Raw genomic sequence first — 18,417 nt, 5'->3', positions numbered from 1 at the left:
TGCAACAAAGATCCCATGTGCCACAACTAATACCCAGCGCAGCCAAATAAATAAATACTTGAAAAATAGAAATGTTATTTAATAAAATATGTCTTTGAAATGACTTCACCATCTTTTTCTTTTTTGTTTAAGACGGTAAAAATGTCTATCGGGCTTTTCCACGTATGTTTTAAGGACACCATACTTTGGATTTTCTTTTATTATCATTTTATGTTGTTTTGGAACAGTTGAGTTAAACATCACAGTGGTGATAAAAGATTTTAGTCTTACAGTAATTTTTGAAGGAGAACTGTGGGCAGTGGTCTCATTTGTAAATTTGCTTGTACCTTCAATATGAATGTTGTTTATCATGTCTATGGAAAGTTATGTCTTGAATACCTCATGGCTTATAAATATTTTCCAAGGACATTTTCTATTAAAGCAGTATATTTTAAAATGCAAATTAAATTTACTACTTTTCCTCTTAGACTTTGTAAAGAATAGTAGTAGCACTTCTTGTATTTGCTTAATAAAATGTGCGTATCTTTGAAAGTCTTTCCAGGTTAATTATCCATCTGCTTGTAGGATAGTTCTACAGCTTTGTGAATGTTATTAAGTAATGTCTAAAGGTGATTTTTTTCCCCCCGTAAGTTGTGGAAAACAGCAAATGTTATAATTACCATATTTTACTGATACTATATTAGATTGAAGTGTAGTTTTACTAGCTGTTATTTTGAAAGTTGGTGATGCAGAGTTAAATATTCAGTTAATGAATTAGAACTCTTATTTTCATAATGGAAACTTTAAAAATATTATTGTCTGAATCATATACTGCTAAATTTTATGATGTGTATAACATATGTATGAGTGTTTATTCCAGTTTATTAGTTGAAACATTAATTCTATGTTTAAAGGCTTTTTTAGGTGAAGTATAGTTGATGTTATATATGGAATATATGCAACATAGATACTCCAATTTTTAAAGATTTCATTGCGTTTTAATTTATTGTAAAATATCAACTAAATTCCCTAGGTGTATAATACATCCTTGTACTTACCTCTTTTATAGACAATAGTTTGTCCCTCCTAACCCGTTTAATTCACTATTTTGCCCCTCCTCCATTCCCTCTCCCAAGTAGTAACCACTAGTTTGTTTTCTGTATCTGTGTTAACTTTTTTCTGTTGCAGTAATGATGTATCTTTTTTTCTGAAATCTTCTGCTCTTTAGAGAATGTATCATTCTGCGAAGGAAGCTTATGAACAGCTTTTACAGACAGAAAACCTACCTGCACAAGTAAAAGCAACTGTTTTACAACAGTTAGGTACATAAAAGTTTACTTTACTTTTTATTACATAATGCATTATTATTAAAATTTTGGTGGGCATGGGTAGAACAGTTTTAATTCTTCTGCTTAAAAATAACTTTTCACTAAACTCCTGTGTTTTAGAATTAATTGTGATGTGTATTGAGATTGTATTTTAAGTGAGTATTTTATATTATAAATATTCCTATTGTAAATGTACTTCTTTCTCTCTCTCTCTTTTTTTTTTTTTTTTGGTCAAGAGTTAATGTATTTATTCCTTATTTGCTTGTTTTAATCATTCAATTGTGTCTGACTCAGTGACCTCATAGTTTTTGGTTAAGAGTTAATGTATTTATTCCTTATTTGCTTGTTTTAATCATTCAATTGTATCTGACTCAGTGACCCCATAGTTTGTCCATGGGATTTCCCAGGCAAAATTCTGGAGTGGGTTGCCATTTCCTCCAGGGAATCTTGCTGACCCATCTAGCATATTTCCTCTTATAATTTAGATTCAGTGGTCCAGTCCACTCCTTTTAAGTTCTCAACATTCTTCTTTAGTAATTGGCCTCTAGAAGAGGTTTGAACATTCCTATGTGCTTATTATAAGCACTCTGTGAAGTTAAATGAGTTAAAATAATTCAAATGTTAGTTAAGTGCTGTGAGCTTGTTTTCATAGGGTGTTTTATTATATGTCGTAATGGAACTGTGTCACCTAAAAATGAAAGAATATTTTATTTATTTTCTGTAGCTACTTGTTACATTCATGTTTAAAAACCAAAAGTTTGGTGCTTAGAAATAATGTAATATATTACTACTACTTTCATGATAGTAAGAATACTCTGCAGTAATTCATTTTGTTAGTTATTTATCATGTATATATTTAATGTTTAGATTTGGTTTTTAAAATTTGCTTTTTTTTCAGTATTTGTTTTTGAGCAAATAGTTTCTAAATTTTAATGAACTTGTGATAATGTATTTTTGAAATGGCAGTATTTTGCCTATAATGTCAAAAGCAATTAGTCGTACTTTTGCCTAGGTTGTATATACTTTTGCAAAGGTAATTTTATAACTTGACTGACAGATGAAGCACTATATTTCCATTTGTGTTAAGTGTTTAACATTTTTTTTCATGGTCCAATCTTTCCATTGTCTTTGCTGCTATAACTTCTACTTTTTCATTATTCAAATGCTGTATTGCTTTTATCTGTTTTGGAACCAGTTTTTAATTTACATATTCATATAGCTTTAGAAATATTTTGGTTTTGATGATATGTTTAGGATGCTTTGAAAATAATTAATGCAAGTAAAGTGTAGGATCTTTGGTAAGGTTTTCCTTTTAATAATTTATCTTTGAATATTTTTAGTTTCATTTATTCCTGAGAGATGAACATGGACTTACTAGATTGTTTTCAAAATATTTCAACCTTTGAAGAATAAGTAAATTAATTCTCTTTATACTTTTTGGCTTATAAATCAATATCTTATTTTCCAAATTAAATTCAGAAAAGGATTATCTGTGTGTGACTTCTATGTAGTACCCTAGATGTTTTAAGTTTCCCTCTGTTGATTATATCCCTTTTAGTAAAATGGATTTTCCTGTAGCTACCTTCGATAGTTCGAAATTTAGGAAAGTTTGATTCAAGATAAGTAAATAAATATACAAGAAGGGTATTTGTGTGCTTCATGATTTTCTTGAGGCTAGAAGAGTGGTTGAATTATGGGTAAATGGCTTCCACTTGATTAATTATAGGATGGATGCATCATAACGTGGATCTATTAGGAGACCAAGCTACCAAGGAAAGCTGTGCTATTCAGTATCTCCAAAAGTCATTGGAGGCAGATCCTAATTCTGGCCAGTCTTGGTATTTCCTTGGCAGGTGAGACCAGACTCTTGGGTTGTGCTATCTAGAGATGATTTATGATATAAAATGTTAATGTAATCTATAATATCCTTAGTGGCAGTTTATTTTAAAAACATTGTAACAGATTTTTGGGAGGTAAATTTGATCATTTCAGATCATTCTGAATTAGGTGCTTTTACTGAAGAATTCTTATTCTGCTTATTAGATTTCATTTCACATTGTCTTGTAACTTGAGTTAATACTAGTTTTCAAAGAGTTTTAAAGAATTTTGTCATGTGATAATTGGGATATTGTTTTTCTGTTCAGTATTTAAATTGTGTTTCCTCTATCATTTTTATCATTTTTAAAATGTATTTATTTAACAGAGAAATTCATTTTTGTTCTATGTGATGATTGTGTCTAGCATATTAAAAAGTCTAAACCATTTGAAGTTGGAATTTTCCACTGGTTAATGAATGGATTGGATTAGATATATCAGTTACTTTTTTCAATATTATAAATTTAACTTTAATTGTCTTGGTTTGACTGTAAATTTGCCCCTTATTGACATTGAGTTTGTTTCTTTATGTAAAGGTTAATTCACATTTAGGTTTTGTGTTAATATTAATTTTAGTGGCTTTTTCTTTTAAAAAGGAAGTATACTTATATTTAGATTATTATTAAAATAATTTCTTTTTAAAAAATTTCATTCATGATTAATTTTGTTTAATAATCAAAGTTAGCTACTTTCATTATAGAGTTTTTCTAATCTCCTCTAGGCTTGTAAAAGTCTAGTTTGAATTCCTTCTTAGTGTTTTCTCCTCTGCTAAAGATCCTACGGGATAAGCTGAATCTTTCTTATCTTCCATTTCCATTTGTTGTTACCAGTCAACCATTTAGTAAATGAAATAAGTGAACTAAGTAGTTTTTGCTTTTGGAGCTAATATAATTTTTACCTTTGTGCAAAATTTATCTTAATGGGGTGATTTTAAAAGAGGTTTATCTTTAGAAAGAGGGGAGTGTGACACATAATATTAGGTTTTTTTATTAGCACTCCTGCGAATTTAGATTTTTAAAAGAATATGACAAAGGATATTTTTTTCCTTTTGATGCAAGATAAAAATCTGTAGCATAATGTCATTTACATTGTATGTGACTCTTTATATAAGGGATCCTTTTGTTGTTTCTGTTTAATCACAGTCATGTACAATACATGTAAAGAAATATGTTTAAAATCTTCATTTTAGTAAAGATATACTTTCCCATCTCTTTGGGAAAAGCAGTATTCTACAGAGGAATTAATTGAGGTTGTCTGAATTTAAAACAATATATGTTCTGCTTTTTAATGTTTTTTCTACCAATATGGACCCCAGTCTTGATTTCTCAATTACATAATAGTTCTTTTGAGCCAAAGATGATCATTTTATACAGCATTTATTTATTTTTAAAAGAATATTTATTTATTTGGCTGTCAAGGGTCTTAGTTGCAGCATGTGGGATCTATTTCTCTGATTTGAGGCCAAACCCAGGCCTCCAGCATTGGCAGCACAGGGTGGTGTTTGCCACAGAACCACCAGGAAAGTCCCTGCTGCTGCTGCTGCTGCTAAGTTGCCTCAGTCGTGTCCAACTCTGTGCAACCCAATAGACAGCAGCCCACCTGGCTGCCCCGTCCTTGGGATTCTCCAGGCAAGAACACTGGAGTGGATTGCCATTTCCTTCGCCAATGCATGAAAGTGAAAAGTCAAAGGGAAGTTGCTCAGTCGTGTCCGATTCTTAGCAACCCCATGGACTGAAGCCTACCAGGCTCCTCCATCCATGGAATTTGCCAGGCAAGAGTACTGGGGTGGAGTGCCATTGCCTTCTCCAAGGAAAGTCCCTAGACAGCATTTATTTTTAATATTAGTTTTTTCCCATAATTTTGTTTCTTTTCCCTGCTGCCTTTTGATATGTTGCTTCTAATTGACTTTACTGATAGAAAACGGAATCACATTTCTGACAAATTATATTTTAAAGCTTATTGAAGGACTTCCTGGTGCTCCAGTAGTAATCTGCTTGCCAGTACAGGGGACATAATTTTGATCCCTGGTCTGGGATAATCTCACATACCATGGAACAACCAAACTAAGCCTATACACTGCAGCTAGTGAGCTCACTCACCCTGGAGCCCAGATACCACAACTAGAGAGTGACCATCAGTTCAGTTCACTTCAGTTGCTCAGTCATGTCTGACTCTTTGCAACCCCATGAACCGCAGCACGCCAGGCCTCCCTGTCCATCACCAACTCTCTGAGTTCAGAGTGACCATGCTGCTGCTGCTGCTAAGTCGCTTCAGTCGTGTCCGACTCTGTGCGACACCATAGACGGCAGCCCACCACGCTCCCCCATCCCTGGAATTCTCCAGGCAAGAACACTGGAGTAGGTTGCCATTTCTTTCTCCAATGCATAAAACTGGAAAGTGAAAGTGAAGTCACTGAGTTGGGTCCAACTCTCAGCGACCCCATGGACTGCAGCCCAGCAGACTCCTCCATCCATGGGATTTTCCTGGCAAGAGTACTGGAGTGGGATGCCATTGCCTTCTCTGAGAGAGTAACCATAGGCAGCAGGAAACCCACTGTAACCATAGTTAGTTAGATGAAAAAAACTTACCGAAGCTCTGAATGAGGATCTCAATGTCTGTAAAATTTATAGAGATTTGATGATCTAGTATTTAAAAAATGGTGTTACCTCTGTGTCCAAGGCTGTATTTCATATTATTACTGTTTCTTGATTGAGATGTGTCTGTTAAATTGAGATAGGGATGTTGCAGTACAGTAGTAACACTGGTAATGAAAGTGTTAGAGTCTGACACAAGCAGAAAACTGAAAAAATTAGGAATGATCAGACAGCAACTTATTTTACCGTTTCATGTTGCAAGTAGGGGACATGAATTCAAGGAAGTATTTTCTCAAGGTAACATAATAATTCATGTAGCAGAAAGAGCTAAAACCCAGCTTTACTTAGTGCTTCAGTTCTCTTAACATTAAATAAAGCAGGAGATACATACAGCATTTGTCTGATCATTAAAATACTCTTGTTAAAAAAATTTTTCTATCTGTTAATATTCATACTGTTTCTAATGTCTATCCTTGTTTGCATTATTGTTCCTGTTTTAATTCTGCCGCAAGACTCTAAGGTTGTATGCATTCTTTGAAATTGCTGTCTCTGTCTCTTTTACTAGCCTTTCTGATGTTTGTCAGCCCACAAATCAGCCAATCTTTAGGCTTATTTGTACCCTTTATTGTGTTTGTTTTAATATTAACTATATCTCAGTTTTATGTTGTTCATAAGTTAAGAAATGTTTGTCATTGTTTAAGTTCAGAAAGAAAAATTCGGATGTGCCAATTGAGGTCACTATCAACATTTAATTTCTGTTACTTAACTCATATTCTTGGAATGTAAGAAGCTTGAGTTTAAAGTGCATATAAAAGAGCTCTGTATTTAAGTTTCTTCTCCTGCTGCTGCTAAGTCACTTCAGTCGTGTCCAACTCTGTGTGACCCCATAGACGGCAGCCCACCAGGCTCCCCCATCCCTGGGATTCTCCAGGCAAGAACACTGGAGTGGGTTGCCATTTCTGGCTGTAATGGTTTGAAAAGAATACGTTATATAACATTTGCTTGCAATCATAAGACAGAAAGTTAATTTAATAGCAGTTATAATGTACATTAAAATCACTATGTATAAGCACATATCTTGATTAACAAGTATTTTCCCTTTACATATACATCATTTTGACAAGGTAATATAGTTATTTAAGTGTTTGTGGAAATATAAATACATTTAAACTGTATATCTATATCTACCTTGTTCCTTCCCTCTTTCAGGTGCTATTCAAGTATCGGAAAGGTTCAGGATGCTTTTATATCTTATAGGCAGTCTATTGATAAGTCAGAAGCAAGTGCAGATACCTGGTGTTCAATAGGGTAAGGCTTGTGTGTGTTAAGTTTATAATGCTTTAATTGATATCCCTGTTTATTGAACCTTCATCTGTATGCATGTATTAATGTTACACACAGTCAGTTTTAGTAAACTTTATTTCTCTTTTCAGTGTGCTCTATCAGCAACAAAATCAGCCTATGGATGCATTACAGGCCTATATTTGTGCTGTACAATTGGACCATGGACATGCAGCAGCATGGATGGACCTGGGCACTCTGTATGAATCCTGTAACCAACCTCAAGATGCCATTAAATGCTACTTAAATGCAACTAGAAGCAAAAGTTGCAGTAATACCTCTATGCTCACAGGAAGGATTAAAGTTTTACAGGTAAATTCTTAAAGTAGCATATTTTAAAGACATTTCCATAAATACCTGGGAGAGGAGGGTGGCTGGAAAGTTTGTCTAATTTTGTTTGATGTCAATAATTTATTTCCATAGTTTTGATATTTATGATGATACTGCTTTTCACTTTAAGATAATACTATATTGAAAGTTTTTTGCATCCTTACTTTTTCTGATTCATGTTAATTTGCGTTATTTTGTGTGCTATCTACATTTTTAAGTTATAACATTTTAGAGAAAAGAACACAGTTGTTTTCACTCTTGTGTGGAATTTCACAAGGTATCCAAGAGAATTCTGAAAAACAGCTTAGCTTTTTTCCTATTCTTGAAAGTATGTTTTAGTTATCCTCTTTAGCATATATCTGAAACCCCAGATTTATAATCTGCTTTCTTTAAAAAATACCTATAAATTGAGGAAGTTTTAGTGGACTTGCTCTTACTCAAGTAGTCCTGTGTTAAATTTGCTTTTTACATAATTTTTCCTAGGCTCAGTTGTGTAACCTTCCACAAGGTAGTCTACAGAATAAAACTAAATTGCTTCCTAGTATTGAGGAGGCATGGAGCCTACCAATACCCGCAGAGCTTACCTCCAGGCAGGGTGCCATGAACACAGCACAGCAGGTGAGAAGTTGGGTTATCTTCTGTAGGTGCCCAGCTTTAAGGGTTCTGTCCAATCTGTAGTGATCAGATCTAAATTACTAAGTGCAGAATTGGCTTTTTTTTTTTAAAATAAATTCCTTTCAATTTTACTACTAAGGGACTTTAGATCAAAATAAAACTTCCTCTGATATGGGAAGATTCTTGGGGTAGTTTAAAACTTTTGTATAATTTTATGATTTCAAAAGGGATTTCTTAAGGGACTTTCATACAGTATTTTATTTAATTTTTTAAAAAGTAAGTTTTTAAAAATAAGATGCACATTCTCCATTGATGAAACTTGACTTTGATTTTCAATTGCAATCCATGATGTTACATAGTTTTGGAAAGTAAGCAATTCATCAGGTTTTATAATTTGAACGCATGAATTAAGAATATATAGAACCATATTTTTTTTTTTTACCTCTGTGATCCTTAGGCTTACAAAGCTCATCATCCAAATAGTGAACCTATATTAGGCCTCAATGAAACACCAATTTCACAACAGCCCTTGCCAGTACATATGTTTACCTGTAGTGAAGTAGATGACCTGTCCAGTCCTGCCAAGAGGAAAAGAATATCCAGTCCAGCAAAGGTATATATAAATTTTTCAGAGAAATGGGAGATTTCAATTAGAAATGAAAGTCTTAAGTCTTCTGAAGTTGTGCCTATCTTATATTTTAACTATTTGTTCCTCAGAGAGTTAAAAGGGTTTTTTTTTTAAGCCATTATAAGCAGTATTTCCTCTCCTGAAATTGTAGCATCATTTAAATATAGGAAGTAGGGAGAACTTTATGTTCATGAAGACATTTTAATCATTTCCCTGCTGTTCTGAATTTAACATACATTTTTACGACCACTTTGTATGGACATTAAAATAGAGTGTTGAATATAATGGACAGTCTGTTAGATCTTTGAGTCACGGTTCAGATGAACATACATTTTAAGGAGGAGTTAAAGAATAAATGACTTTTTAGATGTATAATTTTCCAAATAGGTTATGCATTAATTTTTTTAATGCTTTTAAAACATAAGCCTTGTTTATCTGTAAATATTCCAATTGCTAGTCATTTAGTATCTCATGAGTTGTAACTATTGGTGTATGAATTTAATCAAATATTTTTTAATTTAAAATAAATTTTCCTGAGAATAGTTCTGAGAACTGACATAGTGGTCACACTGTATCATATACTTCAGTAGAGGAACAAGTTGATTCATGGTGTTTGACACCACAGAAATTACAGGTATGAAATACTCTTTGGACAGTTTTAATCACATGTTTTAACATAGTGGAAGCAGTAAGCTTTCAGCTTTTGTTGGGTATTAATTCTTAAAATTGAATGGCAGTAAATGAAGTTAATATGTACATAAGTGTAATGAGCCTACATTTTCCAAAGGAATAGAAATCGTGATACATTTATGTTTTCTACTTTTTAAAAAAGAAGTAATATATTCATATATTTGAAATTTAAGAATTATGAGAGGATGGGGTGTATAGGTTTTAAAGGGTCCTTGAAGTTCCTGCCTCCAGCTACTTAATTTCTCTTTCCAATAAATAATCAGTATTAATAATTTCTTTGTTTTTTTCTTTTGTTTCTAGAGATACATATGCATGTACAAGAAAATGTGCTGATCTCAGTTTTCTTTTTATCCCTTATACTAATATAGCTTGTTGACTGCTATATCTTCTCTCCCTGCTCACCTTCCTCTTGACTGCTGTATCTTCTCTCCCTGCTCACCTTCCTCAAAGATCTATCTTTGAGATATTTTCATGTATTTTATGGCTACTTTGTTCTTCATGGATACATGATGCTACATTTTAAAATTTCTTGGAAGCCACATGTTGTTTAACTAGATTTCTGTTTTAGACTTTTGCATAATTTCTGCCTATTATAAACAAGGCTGCCCTTAAGCATTTTTGTTATGACACGTTTTATAGTTAAACAACTTTCTCTTTGAATTATAATTTACTTTCCATATAATATATTTAATTCAAAACACAAAAATTATTTTCATCAAGTGAATTCTTATTTTTTTTAAATCTTTCTTAGCTTTTTGTAATGACTTCATTTTGGTATTGATTACATTTGGTTAGAAATCACTGTATGTCACAACACAAAATTGCTTGGTTTGTAGATTTTTAAGTTACAGGTTGCTTGCTGGTGACTTATTTCTTTGATTTATCTTTGTGTACTTTAAAATCTTTCTAGTACTTGGAACAGCTACGCACAGATAGAGATCATTTCAATCCGACACAGAAACTGATGCTGCAACAGTTGGAAAGTCAGTTTGTCTTAATGCAACAAGTATGTATCCCATTTTCATTATAAATATTTATCACTTATGTTAAGTATTTTTCTTGACTGTATCACCACTTAAGAATTTATTAATGCTTATTTCTACTTTTTATGTGTAGTCATTAGAATTTATATATCTGAGCTTTAAATACCACTGGTGGACAGTATTATTTTTTAATAGCTATAAACTAATTTGGAAAATAATAGGAAATATATTTTATGTTTTTTGCATATTTCAGGTGTGTTCTATAGGCTTACTTTTTATTACTTTACAATTAAGGAATATACTGAAGTAGAGAAGTTTTAAGGATTATTTTCAAGGATTTGGCATAAATGGAATGGCCATCTGAAATCCCTTACTTTATAATGGGAAATAAAGCCTGTAAATGACTAACTCAGTGTTTTCAATTGCTTTCTTTTGCCCACATACCCCTAATAAGCAAAGGCTTCTTTTAAATATATAGTGAAAAAGATTTTGCTTTATCTATATAAACATGGCATTTCATTTCTAAAATGTATGTTTTTTAACCTGTAGAGATTAAATGTTATGATAAAGTTAGGGATGTATTGATAACACATTTTCAAAGTCACACAAGCAGGTTTTCTTTTTTGTTTTTGAAGATGAGACAAACAGGACAAACTACTGGAATTCCTAATGGGCCAATAGCTGATTCATCACTGCCTACAAACTCTCTCTCTAGCCAGCAACCACATTCTGCTCTACCCAGAGTACCTAGTGTCTCTCAGCCTGAAGTGCACTCTGCTTGTTTTGAAAATCCTTTGTCCAGTGGACCTTTTCCTGCACGCTGTATTCTTTCTGGCACCTCAAAACCACTAGGGTGTACAGACACTAATTTGGTAGGCAATAATTACTTAACACGAAGTGGAAATAATGGAAATGTGCCTTATCTGCAGCAAAACACATTCACTCTACCTCATAACTGCACAAACCTGACCAGCAGAACAGAAGAGCCATGGAGAAAACAACTATCAAACTCCACTCAGGTAAAAGAAAGATTAGCTGCTTTACTTGTTACATAGTAATTTTTCTTTGACTTGTATACCTTTGGAGGAGAAGAAATTACAATTTAAGAAATATTATCTTTTTTTAAACAATTCACAATTATCTCAGAATTTTGTGTTTCATTATTAATACGATGTTGTAAGGTCATCTGTGCACGTGGTAGTTACGTATCTAGTGTAAATTAATATATATATATGAATTATGCTAGACAGTCTGAAGATAAAGAAAAAAACCACAGACATAGTTCTTTCAGATTCCATTGCTTAATGAATGAAAGTATCATGGCCATGATTTTTAATTGCAATTATTTAATATATGCAGATATATTCCTCATACAGTCAATATTCTACTAGCTGTGAAGCATTTATTTTAGTGTGGTAAAAAGCCTAATGAAAAAAGATTCACCTATGATACATTACAGTAAAATCTGATTTGCATTGTGGAGAAAGTAGCTTGCTGCTGCTGCTAAGTCACTTCAGTTGTGTCCGACTCTGTGCGACCCCAGAGACGGCAGCCCACCAGGCTCCCCCATCTCTGGGATTCTCCAGGCAAGAACACTGGAGTGGGTTGCCATTTCCTTCTCCAATACACGAAAGTGAAAAGTGAAAGTGAAGTCGCTCAGACCCTCAATGACCCCATGGACTGCAGCCTTCTAGGCTGCTCTGTCCATGGGATTTTCCAGGCAGGAGTACTGGAGTGGGGTGGCATTAGGAGGGAACTAAGAAGTTACAGTCTCAGAGAACTAAATTTAGAAGAGCAAGTCACAGCAAATGTAGCTACAGTGTAGTTTATGAAGATGAAACACAAAGGATCAGGTTTAATTTGTGAAGGGCTTGATGAATCCTAAGAGGAAATGAGAGACATTCAGTTTTGATACAGAGATAGGGATTTCTTGAACAGCCACCTCCTTAAAAGTTATTAACTACATTTTATATCACTTTAAATGGTTTTAAAAAACTGAGCAGAAATTATGAAAAGTCCCTAAAACTACTCCCTGTACCAATGTTTCCACTAATCTGAACATCATATACTGGAATGTGATAGAGCCCCATAATTTACATTCTAATACATTCTTTCTATTGCACATTATATTGATTTTGACAAATGTGTTTGATATGCATCCATCTTCATTACAAAATAGATTCATAAACATACCCTGTGCACTGTTTATTCCTCTAGCCTTCTTTCAATATGTAGAAACAACAGACCTTGTTATTGTCTATATGGTTGCTTTTGCTAGAATGTCATATAATTAAAAGCATACAGGATGTTGCCTGTTTAGAATGATTTTCTCTTACCAATATACATTTAGTTTTCTTTGGGTGTTTCCTTGAGATGATAACTATATTTATTATTGATCACTTAGTTGTTTGCATTAACTGCACTTTGTTTATGCACTCACTCTGTGTTTATATTTCTTTTTCTTTTCTTGTACTATGTCTCCTTTATTTGTTTATGCTGGAACAGACAGGAAAGTCAAATAGTTCAAATATATTTTTCTTGTTATTCATTCAATTCACAGTATTGATTATGTACATTACCTGTGCATAGGATCAGAGAATATTCTAACAAAATACATGGGGCTCTTCTGTAGATTTGTGTGGATTTAGTTTTTAACTCGTTCAGGTAAAAACTGAAGAGCATGATAAATGGATCATACTATAAGAGCACCAATTACTTTTCTAAGAAACTGACAGCTATCTTCTAAAAAGACTTTTATGTTCATTGCCTCCCTCAGTGACTGAGGCTTCTGTTTACTCTAGCTTCTCCCACTGAGAGTTGCTGGGTTTAGGCAGACTCAAAGTACCACAGAGTGAGTGCTTTATAAACAGCAGAGTTTTTATTTATCATACTCATGGAGTCAAGAGTAATGCAAGATCAAGTCATCAACAGATTTTGATGTTTTTTGAGAGCTCACTTATTACTCATAGTTGACTCTCTTCTCATTGTACTTGTAGTTCACAGAATGAATGTCTGTGGTTGGTGTTTTATGTATTTGTTTCAGGCTGTGCTGGGTCTTCGTTGCTGCACAGGATTTTCTCTACCATGAGTCGGGGCTACTCTCTAGTTGTGATGCTCAGACTTCTCATTTAGGTAGTATCTCTTATTGCAGAGCACAGGCTCAGTAATTGTGGTTTCTGGGCTCTAGAGCACAGGCTCAGTAGTCATGGCACACAGGCTTAGTTGCTCCCATAGCATGTGGGGTCTGCTCGACACAAAAATCAAACCCATGTTCCTGCATTGACAGGCAGATTCCTTAGCACTGAACAATCAGGGAAGCCCCTTGATGGTTTCTTTTATAAGACACAAATTCCTTTCTTCAAAGCTCCAGATTTTTTAACCTAATCACCTTTGAAGGCCTTGTTTCACATACAGTGAAGACTTAAGTTGAGGGTAGCATTTTGGTGGACACATTCAGTTGATGTGTTTTGAATTTTACTGATTCAAATAGGGAGGTAGTGATGTATCATTTTTTTTTAATCTAATATAACTGATGATTTTTGGAGCATGTTTCAGTTCAGTACAGTCACTAAATCATGTCCAACTCTGTGCAACACCATGGACTGTAGCATGCTAGGCTTCCCTGTCTGATACCAGCTCATGGAGCTTACTCAGACTAATGTACAATGAGTCAGTGATGCAATCCAACATCTTATCCTCTGTCATCCCCTTCTCCTCCTTCACTCTTTCCCAGCTCATGGGCTTTTCTAATGAGTCAGTTCTTCACATCAAGTGGCTAAAGTATTGGAGCTTTAGCTTCAACATCAGTCCTTCTGGCATGATCAACTCTATGGACATAGACTTTGAGCAAACCCCAGAAGATAGTGATGGACAGGGAAGCCTGGTGTCCTGCATGCAGTCCATGGGGTTGCAAAGAGTCAGACATGACTGAGTGACTGAACAGCAATGCCTTTTGTAAATATATTTTCCCAGTCTTCATTTACCTTCTCATTATCTTACAGTATCTTTCACAGAAGTTTTAAATTTTAATGAACTCCAGCTTATCAATTCTTTCTTTTATGATAGTGCCTTAGAAAGTGTATTTAAAAAGTTGCACCATGCTACATAATTTCACCTATACTACCTTCTAGGAGTTCCATACTTATGCATTTTATATTTGAGTCTAAGGCTCACTTGGAGTTAATTTTTGTTAATGGTGTAACGTGTAAAAATTTTCCTTTTTCTTCCGCTAAATAATTTTAAAATGTTTATGTATATATATTTTCAAGTGTGCCTTGTCTTTATTTCTGTGTCTGAGCTTTCTTTAGTTGAAGAGAACAGAAGCTACTCCAGTTACGGTGCATGAGTTTTTCCTTGTGGTGATGTCCCTTGTTGTGGAGCACAGTCTTTAGTGCACTGGCTTGGTAGTTGTAGCACACAAGCTCACTAATTGTGGTTTGCAGGATCCAGAGCACACAGATTTCAATAGTTGCAGGGCACAGACTTAGTTACTTCGTGACATGTGAGATCTTTCTGGACCAGGGATCATTCCTGTGTCCCCTGATCGACAGGCAAATTCTTAACTGCTTGACCACCAGAGAATTCCCAAAGATTCTTTTTTTCAATATGAATTCTGATTTTCCACACCATTCTTGAAAAGACTGTTTCTGCTTCATTTTATTGCCTGTGCTCTGTTGTCAGAGATTAGTTGACTATATTTCTGTAGGTTTATTTATCTGCTATGTATTTTGTTATGTTGATCGTTTATCTGTTTTTTTTTTTTTGTCAGTACCATGCTGCCTTGATTAATTTAGCTTTATATTAATCATTAAATAAACCTGTGTCAGTCCTCTAATGTTCTACTTCAACATTATGTTGGATTTTGGGGGTCTTTTGTCTCTCCTTATTATGTGAGAATCACTTTGTTAAAAATTTGTAAAATTAACATTGAATTTTTATTTGCTTACATTGAATCTGTGAATCAAGTTTGTAAAAACTGACATCTTAAATAATACTAAGTTTTACTTCTGAAGAATGTGGAAACTCTCTCTTGTTACTTAGTTATTTTTTAGTCAATGCTTTGTACTTTTTTCATAAAGGTTTCAGATAACTATTTTATTGAATTTTTCCTACATACTTCATTTTAGGGCAAGTGCTAATGTAGTGGTTGTTGTTTAGTCTAAACCATGTCTGACTCTTGGGACCCCATGGACTGTAGACTGCCAGCTCCTCTGATCACGAGATTCTCTAGGGAAGAATACTGAAGTGGGTTGCTATTTCCTTTTCCAAGGGATCTTTCCTACTCAGGGATCAAACTCGTTGTCTCCTACATTAGCAGGCAGATTCCTTAGAAATTACACTTGTTCATTACTAGTATAGAAATGTGATTAACTTTTGTATGTTAACTGTATATCTTGCAACATTGCTATATCCTTACTAACCTTTCTAAGTAGGTTTCTTGATTCTTTTAATTTCTTCATGGGTAATTATGTCAGTTTGAACAAAGGGCTTCATTTTTTCCTTTTTAATTATAATCTGTATCCATTTTACATCATTTTCTTGTTTTATCAGTTTACTTTAGTGTGGTAGATGAAAGAGTGGTGAGAGGGGAACATCACTGCCTTGTTTTGTATGCTGTTGGGGAATGCTTTGAGCCCAGCTTAACATATGACATTAGCTAGAGGTTTTCTGTAGATAATCTTATTAAGTGGAGGAAGTTCATCTCTATTCCTAGGTCAGTGACAGTAATATTATCATGCACAAGTATGCAGTTTTGTCAGTTCTTTTGCTGCATCAGTTGTCATGATTATGTGGTTTTTACTTTTTAACCTGTGGATGTGTGATGTATTATAATGATTGATTTTTCTAATGTTGAATGAACCTTGCATGCATTGGATAAATCCTATTTAGCCATAGTACATAAATGTCTTTCTGCATAGTTGGATGTGATCTGTTGATACTTTGTTGAGGTTTTGTCTTTGGAATATAGTTTTCTCTCAGTGTTTTTAATATTAGGATAGTCATTGTCCTTGACCTCATAGTATAGTATAGTTGAAAGACTGTGTCTGCTTCTATTTTCTGGAACAGGTTGTTGAGCACTGGCATAATTTCTTCCTAAATTTTTGGTGGAACTCTTTTTATCAGTGACCTCATCTAGGCACTGTGGTGCTTTTTGTTCTGCAAAGTTACTAAATGATTGATTCAGTTTAAATAGTTATATGCTTACAGATTATCTCTTTGTCCCAGTGTTGTTTTTATTTTCCACTCTTTTGTCCTGTTGATCACTATAGCTTTTATTAATACTTAATTGTCTTGATCACTGTAACTTCAGAATATGTTCTGAGATTTAGATAATACTTGTATAACATTTTCTTTACCTTTATAGTTGATTTGATACTGCTGTCTTTTTTTAATCTTAATATAATTTTGGGGTCATTATGTCAGTTTGTATCGAAAGTATCCCCTGGCACTTAATAGAATTGTGTTATGTGTTTAACTCAAATTACTAATTTTTCGAAACTGTGAATATAGTTTCTCTCCGTTTGCTTAGTTCTCTTTTAACTTCTCCCAGTTGTCTTTTTCAGTTGTTATGAATAGAGTTATATTTTTGATTTGTTTTTGAAGTATTGCCTTAAGTTATTTTCTAATTTCTGTTGTGATATCCTGATTTCAAACATTGAGAATTCTGTTGAATATTTTTCAAAGTTTTGGTATTTCTCAGATTATATTTTTGATGATTGGTATTATTCTGTTTTGTTCAGGGAATATATTTTTTTATGATTTTAATTCTGTTATTGAGACTTGTATTTCTCCTAATCTGTCATGTGAGCTCTAAAAAAAAACCTACTCTGTCCATATTAAGTATCAAGTATTGTTGAATATAGAAAGATGAAGGACCTTACAGAAACAGAAGAGATTAAGAAGTGGCTAGAATACACAGAAAAATTATACAAGAAAGGCCTTTTTTACTGGGGAAACCACAGTGGTGTGATCACTCACATAGACTCAGACATCCTGGAATGTGAAGTCAGGTGGGCCTTAGGAAGCCTTACTATGAACAGTGCTAGTGGAGGTGATTAAATTCCAGAGGAAGAGATAGGGAATCTACCTGATAAAGAATTCCAAATAATGATAATGAAAATGATCCAAAATCTTGAAATCAAAATGGAATCACAGATAAACAGCCTGGAGACAAGGATTGAGAAGATGCAAGAAAGGTTTAACAAGGACCTAGAAGAAATAAAAAAGAGTTGGTATATAATGAATAATGCAATAAATGAGATCAAAAACACTCTGGAGGGAACAAATAGTAGAATAACAGAGGCAGAAGATAGGATTAGTGAAGTAGAAGATAGAATGGTAGAGATAAATGAATCAGAGGTAAAAAGAAAAATGAATTCAAAGAAATTAGGACAATCTCAGAGACCTCCAGGACAATATGAAACACCCCAACATTCGAATCATAGGAGTCCTAGAAGAAGAAGATGAAAAGAATGACCAATAGAAAGTACTTGAGGATATAATAGTTGAAAACTTCCCTAAAATGGGGATGGAAATAATCACCCAAGTCCGGGAAACCCAGAGAGTCCCAAACAGGATAAACCCAAAGCAAAACACTTAAGACACATATTAATCAAATTAACAAAGATCAAACACAAAGAACAAACATTAAAAGCAGCAAGGGAAAAACAACAAATAACACACAAGAGGATTTCCATAAGGATAACAGCTGATCTTTCAATAGAAACTCTTCAGGCCAGGAGGGAATGGTAGGACATACTTAAAGTGATGAAAGAAAAAACCTACAGCCCAGATTACTGTATCCAGCAAGGATCTCATTCAAATATGAAGGAGAAACCAAAAACTTCACAGACACGCAAAAGCTGAGAGAATTCAGCACCTCCAAACCAGCTCTCCAGCAAATGCTAAAGGATCTTCTCTAGACAGGAAACACAAAAAGGGTGATTAAATTCCAGCGAGCTATTTCAAATCCTAGAAGATGATGTTCTTAAAGTTCAACACCTAATATACCAATAAATTTGGAAAACACATCTGTAGCCACAGGATTGAAAAAG

The 18,417-nt window shown here is 33.8% G+C and overlaps 1 protein-coding gene across 3 annotated transcripts in view; it reads left to right on the top strand.

Annotated features, from left to right (window-relative positions):
* Positions 1–18,417, top strand: part of LOC120860170 (lysine-specific demethylase 6A-like) — a 175,251-nt gene that overhangs the window by 105,297 nt on the left and 51,537 nt on the right. The window contains exons 9-16 of one of the 3 annotated variants that reach the window (XM_040235964.1): positions 1,208–1,301; positions 3,034–3,160; positions 6,986–7,084; positions 7,210–7,429; positions 7,931–8,065; positions 8,520–8,675; positions 10,291–10,386; positions 10,999–11,382. In XM_040235964.1, coding sequence (XP_040091898.1) covers positions 1,208–1,301; positions 3,034–3,160; positions 6,986–7,084; positions 7,210–7,429; positions 7,931–8,065; positions 8,520–8,675; positions 10,291–10,386; positions 10,999–11,382 — 1,311 coding nt within the window. The remainder of the gene's footprint in view (positions 1–1,207; positions 1,302–3,033; positions 3,161–6,985; positions 7,085–7,209; positions 7,430–7,930; positions 8,066–8,519; positions 8,676–10,290; positions 10,387–10,998; positions 11,383–18,417) is intronic. The other 2 variants (XM_040235963.1, XM_040235962.1) reach the window with 2 other exon arrangements.

The sequence above is a fragment of the Oryx dammah genome, unplaced genomic scaffold (genome assembly GCF_014754425.2).
Source record: "Oryx dammah isolate SB20612 unplaced genomic scaffold, SCBI_Odam_1.1 HiC_scaffold_11032, whole genome shotgun sequence".
In the NCBI taxonomy this organism is placed as follows: domain Eukaryota; kingdom Metazoa; phylum Chordata; class Mammalia; order Artiodactyla; family Bovidae; genus Oryx; species Oryx dammah.
The sequence above is the reverse complement of the archived record's forward strand: the minus strand, read 5'-3'. Positions and strand labels throughout refer to the sequence as shown.